Here is a 20,395-nt window from a genome sequence, read left to right as displayed (position 1 = left end):
TTTTCAAATTGTGCAAAAGATTACGAAATTAATGCCAATTAATGCCAATAATAATATATTAATAAAGAAATGTAATATCAATTATCTAACCCGATATTTATATAACATTTCCTTTGATCCCAATTCCGGCTCTACTGGCACAAATATAATCAAGCGATGAAGTTCCGGTCGACGTGAAATTGGATACTGGATCATACCCATCTCGTCGCCAAAGACGGCTGCCAGTTCTTGCTCGCATCTAACCGATCGATGAACGTACTCACAAGCTGTCAGATCGCGATTCATCGCGAAAATTCTGTATTGACTTCTCGCTGGAAACTTGAGCATTTCACAATATCGTTCATGTTTGCAATGGATCCTTGCCTCCGAGTTGGCGCCTTTTTCTTCACTGTTTCTTTTTTCTTCGCCGTATTCAAAAACGTCGTTGTTGCATTCATAATTCTTTTGATGGTCCTCGTTTCGATGATAACGCGTGGTACCATCACTTTTAACCTCAAGCATATCCCCAAGAATACCAACAGTCGTGAGAATCGTTTGCGAATCAGCTCCGGATTCCCAAAACTTATAAGTCGACATCGATCTACCACCGCAAGTAGCACATATCTTCCAGAATACCGCGTCATTGTCGGAAATCTGACATTAATGAAATTTTCTTTAATAAAGGGGATTATTAATATTAAAACATGTACAATAAAAATATGACGGAAAAACTATAGTTCATATGGTATAATTTTATAGCTGAATCAATCGACAAAAGCACACCGTTATATAATCAATATTGTATTATAGATGTAATAAGAATAGAATTTCTATATGAAGTTGTTGCTATTGATTTAGAAAGAGTTCAAGAAAGAAAGAGCTTCAATTATATTTTCTTCTTTTTAAACTCTTGGATTCAAGAGAGATGCGGTCCATTTAGCGCTATTTACAAATATTTCGAAATATTTGATTGATCAATTAGAAGAAAAAAATTCACTAATTGATTAATCAAAGAATGCTTCAAAAAATTTAGCATCAAGTGAATCGCAGCCGCTGATTCAAATCTTTCTAACGAAACATAAAGATTAAAATCAGAGAATGCGCCATCTATATTTATTTTTCATACAGTACAGATCATTCAGGTAATATTGCAGCAACATTGTAATATTCCAATAATCCCACAGAGAACGTTACTGCAAATGTTGCAGCAGATTATGAAATTCAATTAATGCCAATAATAATATATTAATAAAGAAATGTAATATTATGAAATATCTACTCGGTATTTATAGAACATTTCCTTTGATCCTAATTGTTGAATGTTACTATAAGCTCTGTACTATATTACGTCTGTTACATGTCTATGTATTACTGATTGTGAGTATGCGTACCACGATTTTTTACCTTCAGATTAATTTGATCTTCCATTGAAACTTCGTAATGACCTCTTCTTGATATATTAATGTGGAGATTGTCGGGCATCGATAAAGTACAACTAACTACTGATTGATCATAGAACACGGTGGCGTAGTCTTTGTGCTCCATGCGGAAAGTCAACAAGATCGAGACAAAACCGTCCACAATCGATACTCTTGTCTGTTTCTCTTGGCATTCGGTGTGTGGCATGGACGAATTTTCATGCGAGAACTCAACGTCGGGAGACAATGTGGAAGCATCTCGATTACCATATTCTTTCTTTTCAAATGTTTTCGTAATTCCGAAATATTGCAATTCATTTTCCGTCCATTCGCAAATTACTGGCTGTTCCTCTATCGTGTAACCAGTAATAATGCATGTGCCATCTGATGATAAAATATCGAAGGCAAGTGATATTTGATAATAAAGAACATCAAATAAACATATTTCTTAACATATTACACATATTTGTGTACCGGGAAATGTAACAACCAATTCTCCATTTGAACGTAGCAACGTATCAGTACCGTCGGCACGACGTGTGAATACCTCGTTGACCTCGTAATCCAACGTTGTCCTAACGAGCAATCGATCGTGTTCACTTACGACCAGATCGTTCAGCACCTCGTAGCATCTACCATCGTAATTTACTACTGAGTATCGTAACACTTCACCTACAGCGAATGCTCCTGTTATCAATGAATCGTCTCCCTTGCTCTAAGATAAAATGTTTAAAGAAGTCAAACATTAAATACTGTTTGTTGTAACAAACTCGAAGTTCTATATACCTTCAATTTGATTTATATAGTAAGTTTCCCAAAAATTTTTAGCCAAAAAAAATTTTAAAAATGATACAATAAAACAATTTTTATTTTTCAATATAGTCATCCTTTATTTCAATATATTTTTTAGAACGATGAATTAATTTTTCTATACCATTAAAAAATATTCTAAATTTTTCTACTTAAAGTGATTTAATACTGCGGAGATTACTTTTTCTGGCAAATTTTTTCTACGTAGATCGGATTTTAGAAAAATGAAGAATGATCTCTACAGAGTTATAAAACATTTTAAAGATAAAAATTCAGAATATTTTTATTTAAAAAATTAATTCATCGTTATAAAAAAATGTAGTAAAAATAAAAGGTAACTGTATTGAAATATAAAAAAATAGTATGTTACTTTATCATTCTTTTTATATGTTGGAAACTTTTGGATCTATACTTTACGTACAATTAAATTGTAATTTTTGGGAAAAAACGATGTAATTGTACGAAATTAAACTTATCTTTAAAATCTCAACTATCAAATCGTTCAAGTTATTTTCGCGTCCCAATTAAAACGAAACTTAATAGTCACGAATTCTCCTACTGATGGTATATGTTTCGACGGTTGCGCGTCCAGCATCGATCCGTTGGAACGCGTCTCCGTGGAATCTATGACTTTATCGCTATGCTTGGCCGCCACCGATTGACTCGAGTTGCCCTTTTTAAATTCTGCTGTAGAAGAATCCTCAATTTAACTGAAAAATTCTCGTTCTCTTCGTAGTTGACCTGCGTTTCTTGTATACTTTTTGGGTCCGTTTTGTGGATGGATTCATCGTGCGATTGCGGCTTGTTGAAGTCCATGCACGTCACGATGACGCCATTCGAGCGGAAGATGATGACAGTATTGTCGTCCAGATACTTTAAGACGGTACCGTTTCTAAGAAAGTTCCGACAGACTTCATGGGTTGCACCTGCGCACCCGGGACGTTTTGAAATGTACGATTGTCGAATGTAAAATGGATTTTTGGTGTCGTCCCCAATGGTTGGTTCTATCAATAATCCCGAAGGCCATGAAGCACGAAAGTCGAAAGTAAAATTTTGCCAATGGGAATCGGATGAATTTTCAACTACAGAACGTAAAAGAATTATTCGAATAATAAAGACGTCTATTTTTTATTGTCTGCCATTGCATGAGAATCATTATCTGGTAAACACCAACTAAAAGTAACATAACATCAGTGTTATAATTTCATTCAAAGTAATTGTAATATAACACATATATTACAAGATAATTACTGAGTGTGAAATTATAATAATACAATGATGTTATATTACTTTTAATTGATGTTTACTGGATATTTATTTTCTGACTATATCATTGTTTGATAAGTGTTTAATAGCTCTAAAGCGAGGTATTAATTACCTAGTTCTCTCCTATTCCGGTAGAAACCTAATACAATTCCCCTTTTCGTAGTTAAGTGAAATGTGCTTGTTGACTGACGGTGACTAACTCTGCCAGACAATCGTAAAGTGCAGTTTAGCAGAGTAACAGCGATGCGTAAATTGCGGTCCCCGTGAAGCCAGTCCTCGAGTTCAATCCGCACCGATGTATCGCCATCCAAAAGAAACTTTTTGCTATGATGAATCACTTGAACACGAAGACTTCCAAGATCGTATCCAACGAAGTTGTACGATCCGCCCGTCTCGTCACATTGAGACGATAGAATTTTTTTCATCGGTAAGAAGAACGTATCGACATCATCTATCTTTGTGTCCGATTTTTTCTTTGTCATTGACGTTTTTCCACTCATAACTCTTCCATCCGCCCATTTGCTTTCGTTGTCCGCCGTCGGCGACTCGTTCTGCTTCTGTCTTGTCATTTTCTTTCCGTCGATATTCTCCATCGCCGCCTTCTCAAATTCCTTCGTTTCGAAAATTTTCTTTTGCCCGTCGCGATCCAAACCCTTCTTTAGATGACGCGCTTTCAAAGAATCCCGAAGTATGAAGCACTTGTCGTCGAATATGATCGCGTCGTCTTCCACCTTGATGGAATTCTTCATAAATCTTCCTGTCAAGTCCATCCTATGCGATTGGCGCGTCTCCTGCTCTCGTTTTATCCAATTCTCTTCTTTCTTCGCAATATATTCACAGAATTCATGGAGTCCGATGGGCGTACATATACTTGACAAGCACCTTTCCTCGGACACATTATTTACCACGTCGTTGTTGCTAAAGTAAAGCAGCAGCGAATCCGTCGGCTTGAAGTATCTAGCCACGAAACGATCGAAACTTTGGAAACATTCGTGGACGACCTGAAGAAAAACCCGGCTCGAGAGTAACTCGACGTCTTCGTATTCTTCGAGACTCGGTCTTTGGTAACTTCTCTTCTTGAAGACATTCTTGCACAAATATCCCGGAAGCAACGTCTCTCTAAAGTCTGTTAGCGTGAACAAAAGCGGGCATTCGGTGAATGCAACTACCGGCTTACAATAATCAATCTCGGTGTCGCTTTTACAACGATGTAATCCGGATGCAATGGTTGGAGGTGATGTAAAATTTGGCACGCTGCATGCTCTTTTTATCGTTGATCTCATGTGTTTTAATTCTGACAATTCATCTCTTGGCGGTTGCACTAATCGCGATCTTGCTTCGCGATTGCTGCCGGAAAAGATCAGGTCGTCAAACATCAAGAGATGTAAGTAGTGAACAACTTCCTCGCGACTGACCTTTTGCTCTCGATTAAATGCACGCGCGATATTGTCCAAGTGGCAGAAATACATATCGGATTTTGATTTCGTTGGTATTTCATAATTCCGCCAAACATTAATTATTTTCGGATTTCGTAGAACTCGTAGAACCGCGTCGTCCAGATGAGTAACTCTATGATCGTGGAAGTGACGGATGATCACGCTCAAAGTATCTCCATATGGTATAACTTCAAGATCAGAAGACTGCAACGATTGGCTGGCACCGTCAGCACTGGTATCGTATTCATCGATAAGCTCGTATTCAAGATCAAGTAGTTTTAGCTTAACCTGCATATTGAACGTAGGGCTTCGCTCTGCTGTCATTGATGTATTCTCGTGTCTCGTATCGGCATCGCTAAATCCTGTATCGTGATCGGCAAGAAAACACCCATCGGTCGCAAGATTGTGTTCGACCTGAAGAAGTATCGCGCTCAATATCAATGGAGCGCCAATATATTCGTTAGGTATGTTCTTCAATACATCATCGTAAATCTTAGTATCTACTACCTCATCTCTTTTATCAAAAATTCTTTTCTCCAGCTTCATATTTTTAAGATACTTTGCATGCTGTCGGTAAAGTTCGTACAAATGATATAAAGTAAAAAGTATTCTATTGTATATGTCTCGCCTCAAAGACTCCTTCTCGATAATGTTAACTGTTTCCGGGAAAACTGGTAGATCGATAGTAAGAATAGTTATGTTGGCATACATCGGATAAGCTGATAGATTAGCGAATCGTTCGCGCGTAACTCTCCAAAATTCAACTAACTTGATTTCGTTGATATGATGATCTTCAAAGAAGGGCGTTTTATCTCGGATATCGTTTTCTTTCGTTTCGCGATGCCCAATGTATTTCTCGCCGGGAAGCTTAATCTCCAATATACAGGTCAAAGGAACTCCGACGCTTAACAATTCCGCTGGTAAATCGGGATTATGAAACCCGCTAAGTACAACATAGAGATTCGGTCCATCAAAAGGTACGTTACTTGCACGTGAACGTATATTCGCTTTGCCATTGAATACGTATTCGGTCTTGTTACTATAGGCTCTTTGAGGGATAGGATCTTCAATAGTGCTTTGCGAAGAAGCTGAGTAATGAAATTATTATTATTATGTAAGCCGGAGAGAAAGAAAGAACACGCGAATTACAAAAAAAATAATCTGTTTCACTAATTATGATTGCGATTTATCGAATAGGGAAAATAATAGTATTTATCATCTCATACGATTAGAGATGTAAAATTATCGTCAAATACATATGACGATTACTTAAAATTATGGTAAGGTGATAATTTTGATAAAATTAGTTATTTTTTTATAATTTTATAATCATGATTTTTTAATGTAGAAGTAAACTGCATTCATGTTTTTCGCATTGATGTTTACAAGATATAACAACATTCTTTTTATAAAAATATCAAATCTATCCTCATATGAGTTTGATGGAATTGCATCTAAAAAAAATTTAAACATACTATGTATATAAAAGAAGATTAATAGTAAGAATGTTAATATTAATTCAACATTACGTACTTTTCAAATAAATTATGCATGAAGAGTTTTCATTAAAGATATCAAACCGACAAATCTTATTTAAAACTTTGCTGATTTGCTATCTTTAAATGACAACTTTTCATACATACTTGAAAAGTAGATAATGTTGAATTAATATTCCTAATATTATCTCACTATGATACTATCTCAAATTTCTATACATAGAACATTCAAAATTCTTTTGAAATATATTTTAGTTACAGTGTGTCTAATTTCCTAATTATTACATACGTGTATATATATAGTATTTAATAAAAAGTATTTCATAAGTTAAATAAAGTATTTTAATTTATTTATCTTATAAAGTTAAATAATACTCCTTTTGAATTATACAAAAATTTTTAGTTTTTGTAATTTTTTTTTCTAAATTAGATACTATTTTATTAACTTTCCAAAACTTGACAATTTACCAGTAATTTATCGAGTAAGTTACCGTTAAATTGGGCCATTTTTATCTCCACTACATCATATTGTTAAAAGCTTGTCTTTAATAGTCTTGAAATGGAAAAAAAACAACTGGCATTGTATCATTTACTTGAGCTGTCAGTATTCTGAATTGTCCGATATTCTTCATCAATTTTGCAGTCTATATTCGCCTCTACTTTAAGTCTTCCAATGTACTTGGTTTTGGTGCGATAGATCAGATACTTTATGAGCCGTGCAATCAGCCAGGTAGAGAGATGGCCATTGTTTTCGCTTAAGACGGTATTCGCGTAATGACAGATACTCTCGACAACAGGACATTTCTCTGGATCTTGTTTCGACAACGTTTTCACAGTGTCTATCGTTTTCTGATAACTGAGAGAATAAATACACGCCTGTTCTTCTTCTTCGACGGTTTCACTGAAGAGAGAAATATAGCGGCTGTGCTCGACAAATGTCCCTACCATCATCGTTACTATACACCACCAATGATCATCGTTGATCAATATGTAATCTAACGCACTACACCAATCAGCTTCATTATGTATATTTATTATATTTTTCTGACTTCTGTTAACAATATTGAATCTTTTAGATTTCTTTTTCATTTAGAGGTTATTTTATAATATTTGAGAGCACCTAAGCATAATAATCACACGTGAACGTATCAATAAATGAATAAATCATCGACTGAATGAATGTGACAGTGCCTATATCTAATTTTTATCAAAGCACGAGTCATGAAATAATAAATTATGTAAGCATTGTATCACGGAATAATAAATTCTTTGTGTGTGAAAATTATTTATTTTAATATCATTACACACATATATTCAGTGTAATGATATTAAAATTATATTTATTACACTGAATGTATGTAAGAATTATGTAGTTATTCAAATTAATTCGAATTTTCGTACTGATTAATTCAAAATGTATTTTATAGTTACGGAATTTATTCGAAAACAGAGTTTATACAGTATAAAACTATGCATGCAGAAGTTGTAGCAGCTCATACCGGCTAAATGTTGCAGAGAGCGATCAGTTCTTTTTTTCTGCTAAGGGATAAAAGTAAATCGAGCATTTCACAACGGGGACACTGGTAATGGAAAACGTATTACCGGAGTCGTAAGTTTCGTCAGTAGGGACATGGGTTCCGACATTATAACACGGATGTGCAGGCTGTACTTAACGACGAAACTCTGTGGAAACTGTAATTTTCGTGTGAGGGGACGAAAAAGTAGTCGATGCTCTGCACAGTACCGCCGTGGCACGGAACGCGTGTAAAATACGATCATGGTAAAAAAAAATTAAACAAATGGGATGCCTAAACGTGCAAAGTTACGCGTGAAACTGTTTTCGCATGTATACCTCGGACTTTCGCGAGGCAAGCGCGATGCGATGTTCGTCAAAATCATTGGATATTATCGATAAATGCAAATGTGCAGATATATTGCTTGTTATATAGCTCTCGCATTACAAAAAGAAGCTAGAAGAGATATTTTTTACAAAATTTTTGTTACAGTGCATTAAAATATTTATAGTAAATAAAAAATACTCAATTATTTTTGTAATTTTAATTAAATTGATATTCTGCTATAATTCCAATTCTCCGATGAAAGCACCGCCTATTAAATTTACGTATATTTGGAAACGCTGGACAATTTAATTAAAATATATGTAGCATGTATGGATGCTCTATCATTCGGATTTTATCACAAAATAGAAGCGCATAAGATTATATTATTCCAGTTGCTGGGAAAATGGGTGAAAATTATAGAATGAAATAACTTAAAGATATATTAAACATGTTTATAATGGAAATGTCAATATCCGCGAAACCAATATGAATAATGACGAGATTATAAATTTCTCTCATTTCTTTAAATCTTTGTCTTTTCTCCATTATTCAACATTGATATTTGCTTTTTTCTTTTTATCGCTTTACAAACTATATCAATTTTTATTAATGTCGTACGTCAAATTCTTAAAAATCCTGATAAATTGAAACGAATTTGAATTTATGAGAAACGTTTCTGCAATTATATGATTCGTTTCTACGTACGGTTTCATTATCACTCTGTTAAATTCATTACGTTTACAGGAAGGTTTGTCCGAGATAGATGTGCAACGCACAGAATACGGGAGCTTTAATTAAATTTGATAATGAAAAAGTTTATTGAGTCGCAGCAGAATTGATAAGAGGAAGAGAGGAAAAGATACGCTAATTGGCTGACAGTTTTGCGTCCAGCTAGCACGCAATGTCATAACAAAAAGATCTACCTATCCACCCCCTTTATGTCTCAAAACGGTGCGAGCACGGTTGCCGCGTGGCAAGCGAGAGGTTTGATTTTAATTAAATTATAATGTAGTTTTGCTGGGTGCATAGCTCTATACACGACTGACTCCAAGGGCCCAGCCTCTCCATCGTGCTCGCGTCTAAAGCGCGCTACGAAAGCACGTCGTTATCTCAGTTTAGTTCCGGCGTGCTGTTTTCGGAGAAGCGCTGAAACAACGAGGCGCATCGTGATAATGACCGAGGTACTCGAGGTACCATTCGCCACATCTAATTCCCTTAATAAACAAATCTTTATTACTCGCCTGTACAATGGAAAAGATACAATTATATTACATAGTCACGATATAAAAATAAACTCTGTTTTTGTTCATTAATGTTTGTTCGTTCGCTGGCATCGCTATTTTATATACGATACCATAATTTTGTTTCTTTTTGTGAAAGAATTTGTCCCATTTTTCCTTAGATAAACGAAGACTATTTGCAATTAACGCTACACCTGCAATGAAAAATTTCTCTCTGTATAAATAAATTTTCTATCCTTTAAAACAAACATAGAAAATTTACAGATTAGCCAATTATTTACTTTTGTCGTGTTTTTTCAAAAAATGACTGAAGTCAGATCGTGTAATATAATGACAATTATGAAAATAAATATTCACATATGACGGTAGCAGAGATTACGTTTGCGTGAAAATATTTTCATTTCTCATAATGCGGTCAAATGCATAATGTATTTTGAGGTAGTGAATATTAATTAGATTCATGTAGAATACATGAGGATAATATTTCACCATTTCGCTTACTATGAAGAGAATCTAACATCACAGAAAATATTCTACTAGTAATTTTTTTATCTTTCATTAATAATATATCTTCATTTAAGAAATCGAAATTAATTTAATTACATTTAAACAAATTTAAAGAGAAATAAAGATTTCTTAATAGAATCTGAATAGAACCTGAATAGAATTTGAATAGAACTTAAATTAAAAATTTCAGCAATTCTATCTTATCATCGCGTCGTCGTATCATAAAAAATATACTATTACTCATATTTCCTAATATAAAAAAATAATGTATATAAAATTTTCTTTGATTTCTATCAATATGAAAGATATCAATATGAAACAACAAATAATCGGAAGGTAGAAATGTAAATGTAAATAATGAATAACGTTGAATAACGTTTGAATAAGAAAATAAGTTGCCATAAAATCAATAAATAAAACTGTTATTATACAATAATAAGTAGATATCGCATTTTCAAGTGTACAACTTAGTCTTTTTCTTGCAAAAACTTTATATATTTTCTTTTGTATTTCTGCATGAAGGCACGCACTCTTGGCATGCGGAAATAGTTTGACAATTGAGATGCAAAGAAAGAGAGTACGAAATACTTTCTTTGTAGGCGAAGCACCGAAGTAGCTAGCAAACTTCTCGAGTTACGAAGACTGAGAAGTATAAACTTCTATATATTATAAACAAAACTACAAACAAAACTTTACTCTGTAACTATTCAAAAAAGAATATATACAGATAATAAAAATTAATCAAAATCGGAAATTTTCAGAAATATAATGTAATCGATTCACACTATCGGATACTATATCGGATTACACTTCCATTATCGTTTTGATATCATAATTATATATTGAATCAAATAGTTATAGCGTTGTAATTATGATGCTTTTTAATTTTTTACCAATATTTCACCATTGTTAATAACCATAAAATTGTGTGTTATGGTCGTCTTTTATGGTTATTTTATGGTTACCGTAAGAGAAATAATCCTTGTGACAATAAATTGACTCAAATAAAGAGAAACAAACAAAGGAAGAAAGGGAAAAAGAGTAACAGAACAAATTTAATATTACAATGTTGTTAAACAACATAACATAATTAATAATACAATTAACGTGGTTAGACATGTAAATTAATGCATTATTAAGTGTTAATCTATTGTAGTATTCACTGATTTTAATATTATATCAATAATAAATTATGTTTAAATTGTTGACTAATCGATTAATCGAGTATAGATTAATAACACTCTCATAGAATTGAATTGTTAATGAATATCAATATATGCTAGTGATGTTCCATGTTCTCACTTAGCGCTCTCTGTACAGTGTGTTTCATTTTGAATAATTTAAATATGTTATATTACATTTAATCTTTGCAGATCATTATTTAAATAATTTTAAAGAGAGAAAAAGAAAGTGAGAAGAAAAGAAATGTTTTTGGAATAATGTTTTAAACAAAGATTTGTTAAATTTATTTTTATGAATATCATTATGTATATTGGAGCCTTAAAGTAAAGCTTTAATATATGGAAAAATAAATATTTTAAAAGTTATTTTACATTTTATCGCGCGCGCGCGAGATATATGAAAATTAAAATACATGACATTCTACTCCTTGAGAAATCAAATTGTTTAAAATAATTTTTTGAGATCTTTTTTTTTCAATTCTAGATGTATTTTTAAGATGTATTTTTAAAAACGAGACATTTTGTATATCTCCAGAAAACATCGATGGATCGCAACTTGTTCTGATTTCTGTTGTTAGAATTCCTATTCCAGCACATAGTCATGACGTGGTCAATCAGTAGCTTTAACTCATTTACAGACGACTCAAGAGTACAAACTGTATTTATTTAACAAATTTGCCTCGCTTAACATATGTCAGTAAACAAAGCAAAATATATACGGAATTCTCATGTAACTAAAAACAATTACTAAAGCAGTTACGTAAAGTAACGTTGTATTTAAATTTATTTCTATAATATTATAATTAATTTAAAGTTTATAATTGTAATTAATATTATTTTTAATCTAATATGTTAATAGATTGTGCCGTAAACTTACTGAAATTGTAATAAATAAATAAATTTAATTTGAATTATGTATAATTATTTTAATCTAAGAATAGAGAGCACATTTGAGTAATATTCTATTCTATCTAAAAATGTTCAAATTTACTAAAACTCTAAATGTGGAATGATCTTTTTTTAATTTAAATTTTTTGTCAATAAATGATAAATAAATAATAAGTTGTTGATTAAAATCTATGAATAATATATTATCTATGAATAATGTTATAATTAATTTAACGAGAAAAAAGTAAAAATAAGGATCAAGTCATTAAAAAATGATTATAATTATTTACTTATGACTTATTAAACTATGATAGTACTCCACGTCAATTTAACGAGATTATTTCAAATTAAACGGTCATTTAATTGACCGCCGCTCAGAGAATCAATTTTGAGATAGTTGTATGGACGGATGAACGGATCTATGAATGAACGGGATTGGGTCAGTTTTCGGGCGGTATCAGAACCTGCAGATATTGTAGGTAGGAACGATGATAGGTAAGCCGACGTAATGCGTCGTCCCATTTAAACCCGGAAATGTAATGAGGTGGGAGGCAAAGGGAAACGACAACCCAATGGCGAATGAGAGGACAGTTGGTGTCGGCCGTACAACCGATTTGCCCGAGCGATAGTTTGAGTTTGAGCGAAGCACCGGCGTGTTCCTGGCGATGACCCTGCTGGGAAACTACGTGCCGCTCTACGTTGTGAATCCGACAAGGACCACTTATCTCCCGAGGCTAAATCCTAGACCAAGTTTGGTACCGTAGTCAGGATTGGCCTTCCACGACTACGAACTCGAAGCGAGCTAGCTACCCGCTATTAAGCTGTACTCCATGCAGCCTTGCATCTTTGCAGATCACCATGACCTGGCCACAAACCGCGAGCTAACTATCCTTCGTAATTGTTTCCATTTAGCTTTTTGTATTGTTTATTTTGTATCGAACTTGTGATGCAGCAAATTGAAATTGTGATGCAAAAATTGTCTTCTTTTTAAACATAGAATATTGTGTAAGCCAAGATTAGAAAGAAGCAATGAAACACGAAAAGAACAATTTTGTTAAAGATTTTGATTATCTTAAAATTTAGCTAGATACAGATCTGAAAATAATTTTGTTGGACCATCATCCGTCAAAATAATTATGTAAAATGCTTAAACTGGTTGCTAAAATATCAAAACTTCTTGCAACATTGCTTATTATGCTGGAGATTCCTATTTAATTATTTTGATAGTTCATTACAATTATTATTTTTAAGTCTGTATATAGATTTTAGATAATTTAACAGAATTCGTTCTTTCCATAAAAGAATACCATCAATGACATCAAAATTATTTCTTAAAGTTCCAAGTACGAATATAAAGAATTACTCTGTAAATAAAATTTTCTTTGCGTATGACGTTTACTGAACAAGATTGTCGAGCACCATTTGTCTCCTCGAGCAAAATGAAGACTGGGGCGGCCTACTAACACAGCAAACTGCGTCGGGCAATGCGGTAGCCGACTATACAAGCCATTAAACCGATCTTGCACTTCTGCATGTTACAAAATCTCGTTTATCGACCGTTAACGTATACGTGCCCAAAATTGATTTGATTAATTTGACAAATGCAAGACCATTTTTTCGTCATACTTTCGCGGAAGATTTTTTTATTCCTTTATATAGAGAAATAATTTTAAAATAGATATTTTCTATTAATATAACTATTTGATGGATATTTGAAGCCGATAAATGTTTATATGATTTTTAGTTTTCGCGAGAATGTATTTAAATGTTAAAATAGGTTTAGTATGACTTCGAGTATACGACAATTCTAAAAATATGTTAATTTTTAATTTTCTGGAGAGATGTATTCTTCAAACAAAGCTGTTTCATGTACGAGTACTTTATGCGTGCACGTGTTTCTGAAACCAATAAATTATTCAATAGATGAAATATGAGCGAATAAGATAAAATTATTCTCTGCCTCGAGAGATGCAGAGTTAAGCTCGTACATATACAAAGTCATTTCAAAGATAAATACCTATATTGTTTACATAAATTGTAAATCTTTATACTTGTTTAATTTATTAATTAATCGATCATTATGCATGATATTTATGAAATGTTTTATTTCTTTTGAAAATAAATACATGAACAAATTTAATTAGACAGAAATTTCTAATGAAATAAATATACAGTAAAGCCTTGGATATCTATAAATACTTTCTAGATTTTTAATTAAAATAAATAAATAGATATAAAATGCAAACGCAACAATTACAATCTTAGTTTAATAAGAAATTATGAATATTTTATTAATGAAAAGTGTGTTTAATTATGGAATTTAGGATAAATTACTCACATTAAGACGCAAGTAAAATGAGTTTGCAAATAGAAGATTTTATAATTTATCTAATGCTTAATGCTAAATAAAGCTTTGAAGGATTAATAGCACAAATGCATAAAAGAGTGTTTTTCAAAAAACTTACAAGAAAATTTTTTAAATCGTTTACATTTACGTCTTCAAATGCGATACAGAATTGAAAATAAAAGCATTATACGTTGAAAAAACAAAGGAAATTACATTAATTCTACTAGTCATTTATATTAATAATTAACAGCGCTTCTTTCATAAAATATAAAGTAAATTCTTCAACGTGAATGACAAAGTCAATTTAATTTATTTTTATTTAATATCTTGTTATTAAAAAGGATATCAACGTTATTTTTTACAGACTTATAGATTACGGAACAATTTAGACAATTTAAGTGTAAAATTAATCATCCAAACAGAATGAAGAACGTTTAGTCTTGAGCTTTTGTTTCAAGTATATATATTACTTTATAAAAAATGAAAAATAATAACTTTTTCAAATTAAAGGGTGCCGTTTCATTTCGTGAAAAAATTCTTCTACCACAAGAAAATATTTCCTCTAAAAATTACAACATTACGTATTTTATGACAAAACTGTATAAAGCCATGTGTAAAAAAAATAAATGTTTCGTATTTTTCAACGCCGTACCCCGGCACAAAGTTTTCACGTGTAGGATAAGAAAACAAAACATTTTTGTCAATCTATGTAACTACGAGATTACTTTATTTTGTCCTTTTTTCACAATATAATAATAGTTTTAAATAAATTTTTTTCAATGTAAAACAATTGATTATTGATCCGCTGACAAAAATGTTTTGTGTAGGGATATAATTTAACAAACATATATATAAAATCCCTGACACAGACAACGTTAGTAAGACAGATTTAATCGCTATACCAGTCGATTCCATAAAATTAGATGGATTGCACAGCTATCAAACCTTTCGTTATCTTCATACATCCGTGCGTGGATATCGGACATTCATAACTGCGAGCGATAAATGGATATCGGCACACATATCGTCATGCTTGGTCAAGCTGGCCAGACGGAGATATATCTGTATGTATATTGAAACGTTCCATGTGGAACAAAGTACTGTAAACTTCGAGTGACTGGATTTTAATTAAATTCATATCGATCGCATTTCAGTCCCCAGTTTACACCTTGGTTATTTTTAATATCTCCACATTCGAACTCCAATTTTAGAAACAAAAAATCCACTTCAGCTTTCCAAGTGGCATACGGTGCCACCAGTGAATACGTTGTGTAAATATGTCAATAAATATATTTGCAAATAACGCGCACAAAACAAAAATCGCATTGGTATTTGTTACAATTGATTTTGATAGTATTTATCAGAAAAAATCAACCATAAATAGGAGTACTAAAAATGAAAGTACATATTAAAATGAGATTGATATATACATGAAATTCATGCAATAATATTTGTAGTCACGTTAATATCCTGCTTTTTTTACAACACATATTTTTGCAATTGCAATTTTCGAGAATCATGAATTGTTTTTCACAATTTTGTACCAAATTTGCAATTTGTTTAAATGATACTTGTGAATAGCGAATTATATACTAACGCGAGTGCCATACGAGATTCAGGTCCGATTCCAAGGATTAGGGATACAAGGCACATTGCATTGTATACCTCGAGAGTATCTAATGGCAGAATCGGCTACTGGCTTAAACTACGTCATTAGCTAGAAATTCTAATCCTAATGCGATTTTGTAATATTATTGATGTAATTGCTCTGACAAAAGTCATGTATTAATCAATAACCGAATCTTGCTTTATAAACTATCGAAATCCCCTATAAACTATCGACTATAAATGACTGAGGTATAAAAGTATTCATTTAATTTTACTACGAGAATAATTTTTAAAATGCGAGAAGGATAGGCGAAATTATGTTATATTCTTGTTCATAAAAATATCAATTTTCAATCTACAAATTTTTTATATAATTATCGGTAAATTATTATACAGAGCATAATTGCGCGATGAGTAACAATGTAAAAGATGCAATGGAAAAGAATTTCGCTAAATAATTAAAATCCGGATTTTAGATGTAATAATTGTTTTACCAAAAATTACGTGCCAATAATCGAATCTTGTTTTCCGATGTTATCGGCATGCGAAACATGACGTAAAAAAGTAGATGTTCATTTAAATTCACAGTACGAGAGTAAAATGCGAGACTAAGAGACGAAATTTTACGTATTTCTGTCCATAGAACATCGATTTTCGATCTACAAGTTTTTTAATATAATTATCGGTGAATTATACTAATTTCAAGCATAATTGCATGGCGAAATAATGCGGAGAATGCAACGTAGAGAAAGATTCTGTTAAATAATTAAAGTTCGGAATTTAGATGTAATAATTGCTCTGCCAAAAATCACGTGCATTCAATAATTGAATCTTGCTTTTCAGTATCGGAATATAAGACTGATGTAAAGAAGTATTTATTCAAATTCATAGTACTACGAGAGAGTAATCCGCAAAATGCGAGAGGAAGAGGCGAAATTGCGTGTATCTGTCGAGCATCGATTTTCGATCTACAAGTTTTTTTATATGATCATCGGTAAATTACACTGAGCGTGATTGCGTGGCGAAACAACGCGAAGAGTGCAATGTAGAGAAAGATTCCACTAAGTAATTAAAGTCCGGATTTTCCTCATGGGAAATATAGAAGTATGCAAATAAGTGGATTAGCGGACGAAAATGTGTTTGGTTTATTAACTTCTGCTGTTATTATCGGATTGCTTTTATCTCGAATCCCTCATTAATTCATCGCTTGGCGACTGAGATAAACTGTAAACTGTATATAGAGATTTACATAATATACACATAACTAGTATATATATATATATATATATTTAACTAGTAGTAAAATTATATATATGAAAAAGATTATATAAATACGGTGTAAAAGCTTTAATTTGTCATTATTACGTATAATGAAGCGATATTCATCTGCACTGCGTTAGAAGTAATGATACTTTGTCACTGTCAACTTGGCCGATTAAGAAGATAGAAGGAGACGAGCTGTGCGAATGGGCCGACAAGTAGAGTAAATCTACGATTCGTTTAAGCTGGAAAAGTCTTTTAGACAATTGAATTCATTGTCAGGATGAGGGAGAGGGGAGGAACGTCTGCCGGAGGAAATACGCAGAGAAGTTCTTGCCACCGTTGATACAAGCAATTAGATGGAATGGTAACTAAAATTGGATCATTTGTGCGAAATATAGTTTATGATTTTAATAAGATGGGTAATAGTTCATCCAAAATACATTTAAAGTTTCTCATTGTACAAATATTAAATATTTCTTTATATATTTGATAAATATAGTTCCCATTTAATGTAAAATTGGGTTCAAAGAACGCTAAAGTCAGATTCTCTCAGAAAGAATTCTACTACATGCTACTTTCAGGAGCGAGAAGAACTAATGCGCGGAAAATCCACAGCTCGTTTCAGCTCGAACGATACCGGAAACTTAATTTCATTCGTCTGACTCGAAGGAGAATTCAAGAGAGCAGAGTCGAAATGCGGGAAAACTCTGAAAGCTTACGACATTCGTACTATTCGCGGAACATTTTTGTGTGACAGTCCATACTCGTAATTACTTTCGATCCATGTGACTCGTCGCTACTATCTTTTCACTGCCATAGATGTTACTTGATCGATAACGCGTTTGCCAAATTCTTTTTTTTTTTGTAACGTAAAGCAATGTTTTTGCCTTAACACGTACACCGTTAGTTTTTTTTTTGAAACAACAATTTCAAGAAAACAGATGTACATGAAATTGTCATTACTTTTGAATTTAATTACAAACATAATCTAGAAAAATGACCATTTACAAGCAAAGACAAATTGTTCTCCAGGGTCGTTTTCTTCACCGCAATTGTGTGCGAGATCGTAGAAAATATAAAAATATAAATGTAATATCTTCTTACTTTAATGCAGTCGTTTAATGGTTCCTTCTGTCCCCCATAAAGACAACAGCGGAAACATAATGCACAATCGTTCCGCGCTTTCCATTCTACATTTCCAGGCTTTTAGTTTTCCGATATATAGAACACGTGAAATTACTTTCTTTTACACAATTTTATTTGTTGTTTTTATCAGACATTACAAATACATAAATTTTCTGAGAACTGAAAAGCATGATATGACTATTAACGATCGTCAATGTTACTAAAAAATACTTTGCCAGTTTTAAATAATCAAGTAGTTTACATGCAACGTAAAATAATAAAAATACAGAAGAATTATTTTATATCATCATAAAATTGTCGAAAATATTCACATTCTAAATTTGATACAAAAAAGTTAAATTATGACAAAAATATTTTATAAAATTTAAAACATAAAAAGAATAGAGACATATGGGCTAACACTGAATAAAACTCAAATGCAATATTTCCGCATATAGATTGCCATTTCCTCGACAAGGCATCGTGTCACACGTCCAACTCCAATTTAGCTCGTTTTTGAATTCAAGTCCGACAGTGACAGTGATTCGTTCGTTGATAGAGCAGAAAGGCTGCGCAATAACGTCATCAAGAAATTAATGTATTAATTTATGGCTTTCGCGCGTGCGGGGGAATAGAACGAGGGATTAAAGAACGAGGGAGATTTATATATCTTTTTCTTAAAAAGATATATAAAACACAAAACAGTATAATATGTCATACGTACACATATACATGTACATAAGGTTGTTACAAAAATTATAATACAATCGTGAAGCAGGAGATTCTTCGTGTAAAAATAGATTTAAAATACAATAAACAATTTTTTTTGTATAAATATATTCAATAATATTTTGTACAAATATATTCAATAATATTTTAATTAATAAAATAAATATATTATTGAAACTTATTGCATTATTTTAACTATACTAAATGTAGCCTAACGTAGAAATAGCGATAAATAGTCAAATTGAATGAACCAAGCAGATTGTGATTAAGACGTGTACTTAGCAAATATTCAAACTCTGTTTGTTCTAAAACAGAGCTACATATGGAAAAAATTTATTGTATATTTTCGATTTACTTTTAGGTGAAAAATTACTTCTTTCTCGGTTATTCCGATTTTCGGAACATCCTATATGTATGTATAAGTATATGTGTGTATATATATTTGTGTGTATAATAAAGTTTTTCATACTTCTGTAGGACATCGTTGTATCGGGGGACAGAAAAGCTTTGCCATCTAACCCACTTTGACCACGTTCCTATGACCGCGTGAAAACGCGTTCCAATTTTAGTAACGACGATTTACGGCTGACGTGCCCACCGTGACTATCGTCGAAATTTCAAGCAGGCTTGCTCGCAAACTTCCTAATCGCCCACCACAACGGATCGAACTGTCTATGCAAAGAGATCGATGAGCTCACACTTTGTTTTGTAGCGCAGGAATAAGACAGCTGTCTAAACTTTCTTCATAAATTGAGAATACACCGGTGTGGAAATTTTAGAACGAATAATAGACGCGTCAATATATAGACAATCTCATACAATCACATACTAAAATCTAATCGCGCAACGCGTGATCTCGTAATCGCGAAATTTCTTTTCTCTCCACGTACATTTTCACGATTATTTCGAGGTAGCCTAAGTAATAAATGTACCCAAGTGATAAACCCCGTGGGGAAAGCAAAACGAGACGCAGGTGCTAAAGACCGTCTTCACGACATGTTCTACGACAAAAGCGAATCGTATCGGTCTCGCAGGTCGAACGGTGGTATCCACTTTCAATGGGTCCCATCAAACGCGCGATAAAACCGCTTCTCACTTAGGCTTTTGACTTCGAAAAGACACGACATCTATTCGACGATACTGAACTCCGGATTCATCTGGGTGGATCAGAAGTTCAAAAGTGCAGCAAGACGTTATATAAACGGTTGAGAGAGAGAGAGAGAAAGAGAGAGAGAGAGAGAGAGAGAGAGAGAGAGAGAG

The 20,395-nt window shown here is 32.7% G+C and overlaps 1 protein-coding gene across 1 annotated transcript in view; it reads right to left on the bottom strand.

Moving 5' to 3' along the window:
• The window catches only part of LOC105624859, a 28,221-nt gene that overhangs the window by 7,336 nt on the left and 490 nt on the right, over nt 1-20,395 (bottom strand). Inside the window, exons 2-8 of the mRNA XM_012206211.1 lie at nt 6,999-7,456; nt 3,586-5,997; nt 2,966-3,289; nt 2,767-2,894; nt 1,872-2,112; nt 1,384-1,781; nt 91-633 (exon numbers count right to left, since the gene is read on the bottom strand). Coding sequence (XP_012061601.1) covers nt 91-633; nt 1,384-1,781; nt 1,872-2,112; nt 2,767-2,894; nt 2,966-3,289; nt 3,586-5,997; nt 6,999-7,456 — 4,504 coding nt within the window. The remainder of the gene's footprint in view (nt 1-90; nt 634-1,383; nt 1,782-1,871; nt 2,113-2,766; nt 2,895-2,965; nt 3,290-3,585; nt 5,998-6,998; nt 7,457-20,395) is intronic.

Source organism: Atta cephalotes, assembly GCF_000143395.1.
Source record: "Atta cephalotes unplaced genomic scaffold scaffold00091, whole genome shotgun sequence".
Taxonomy (NCBI): domain Eukaryota; kingdom Metazoa; phylum Arthropoda; class Insecta; order Hymenoptera; family Formicidae; genus Atta; species Atta cephalotes.
Note: the sequence above shows the minus strand (reverse complement) of the source record. Positions and strands in the feature narration are given on the sequence as shown.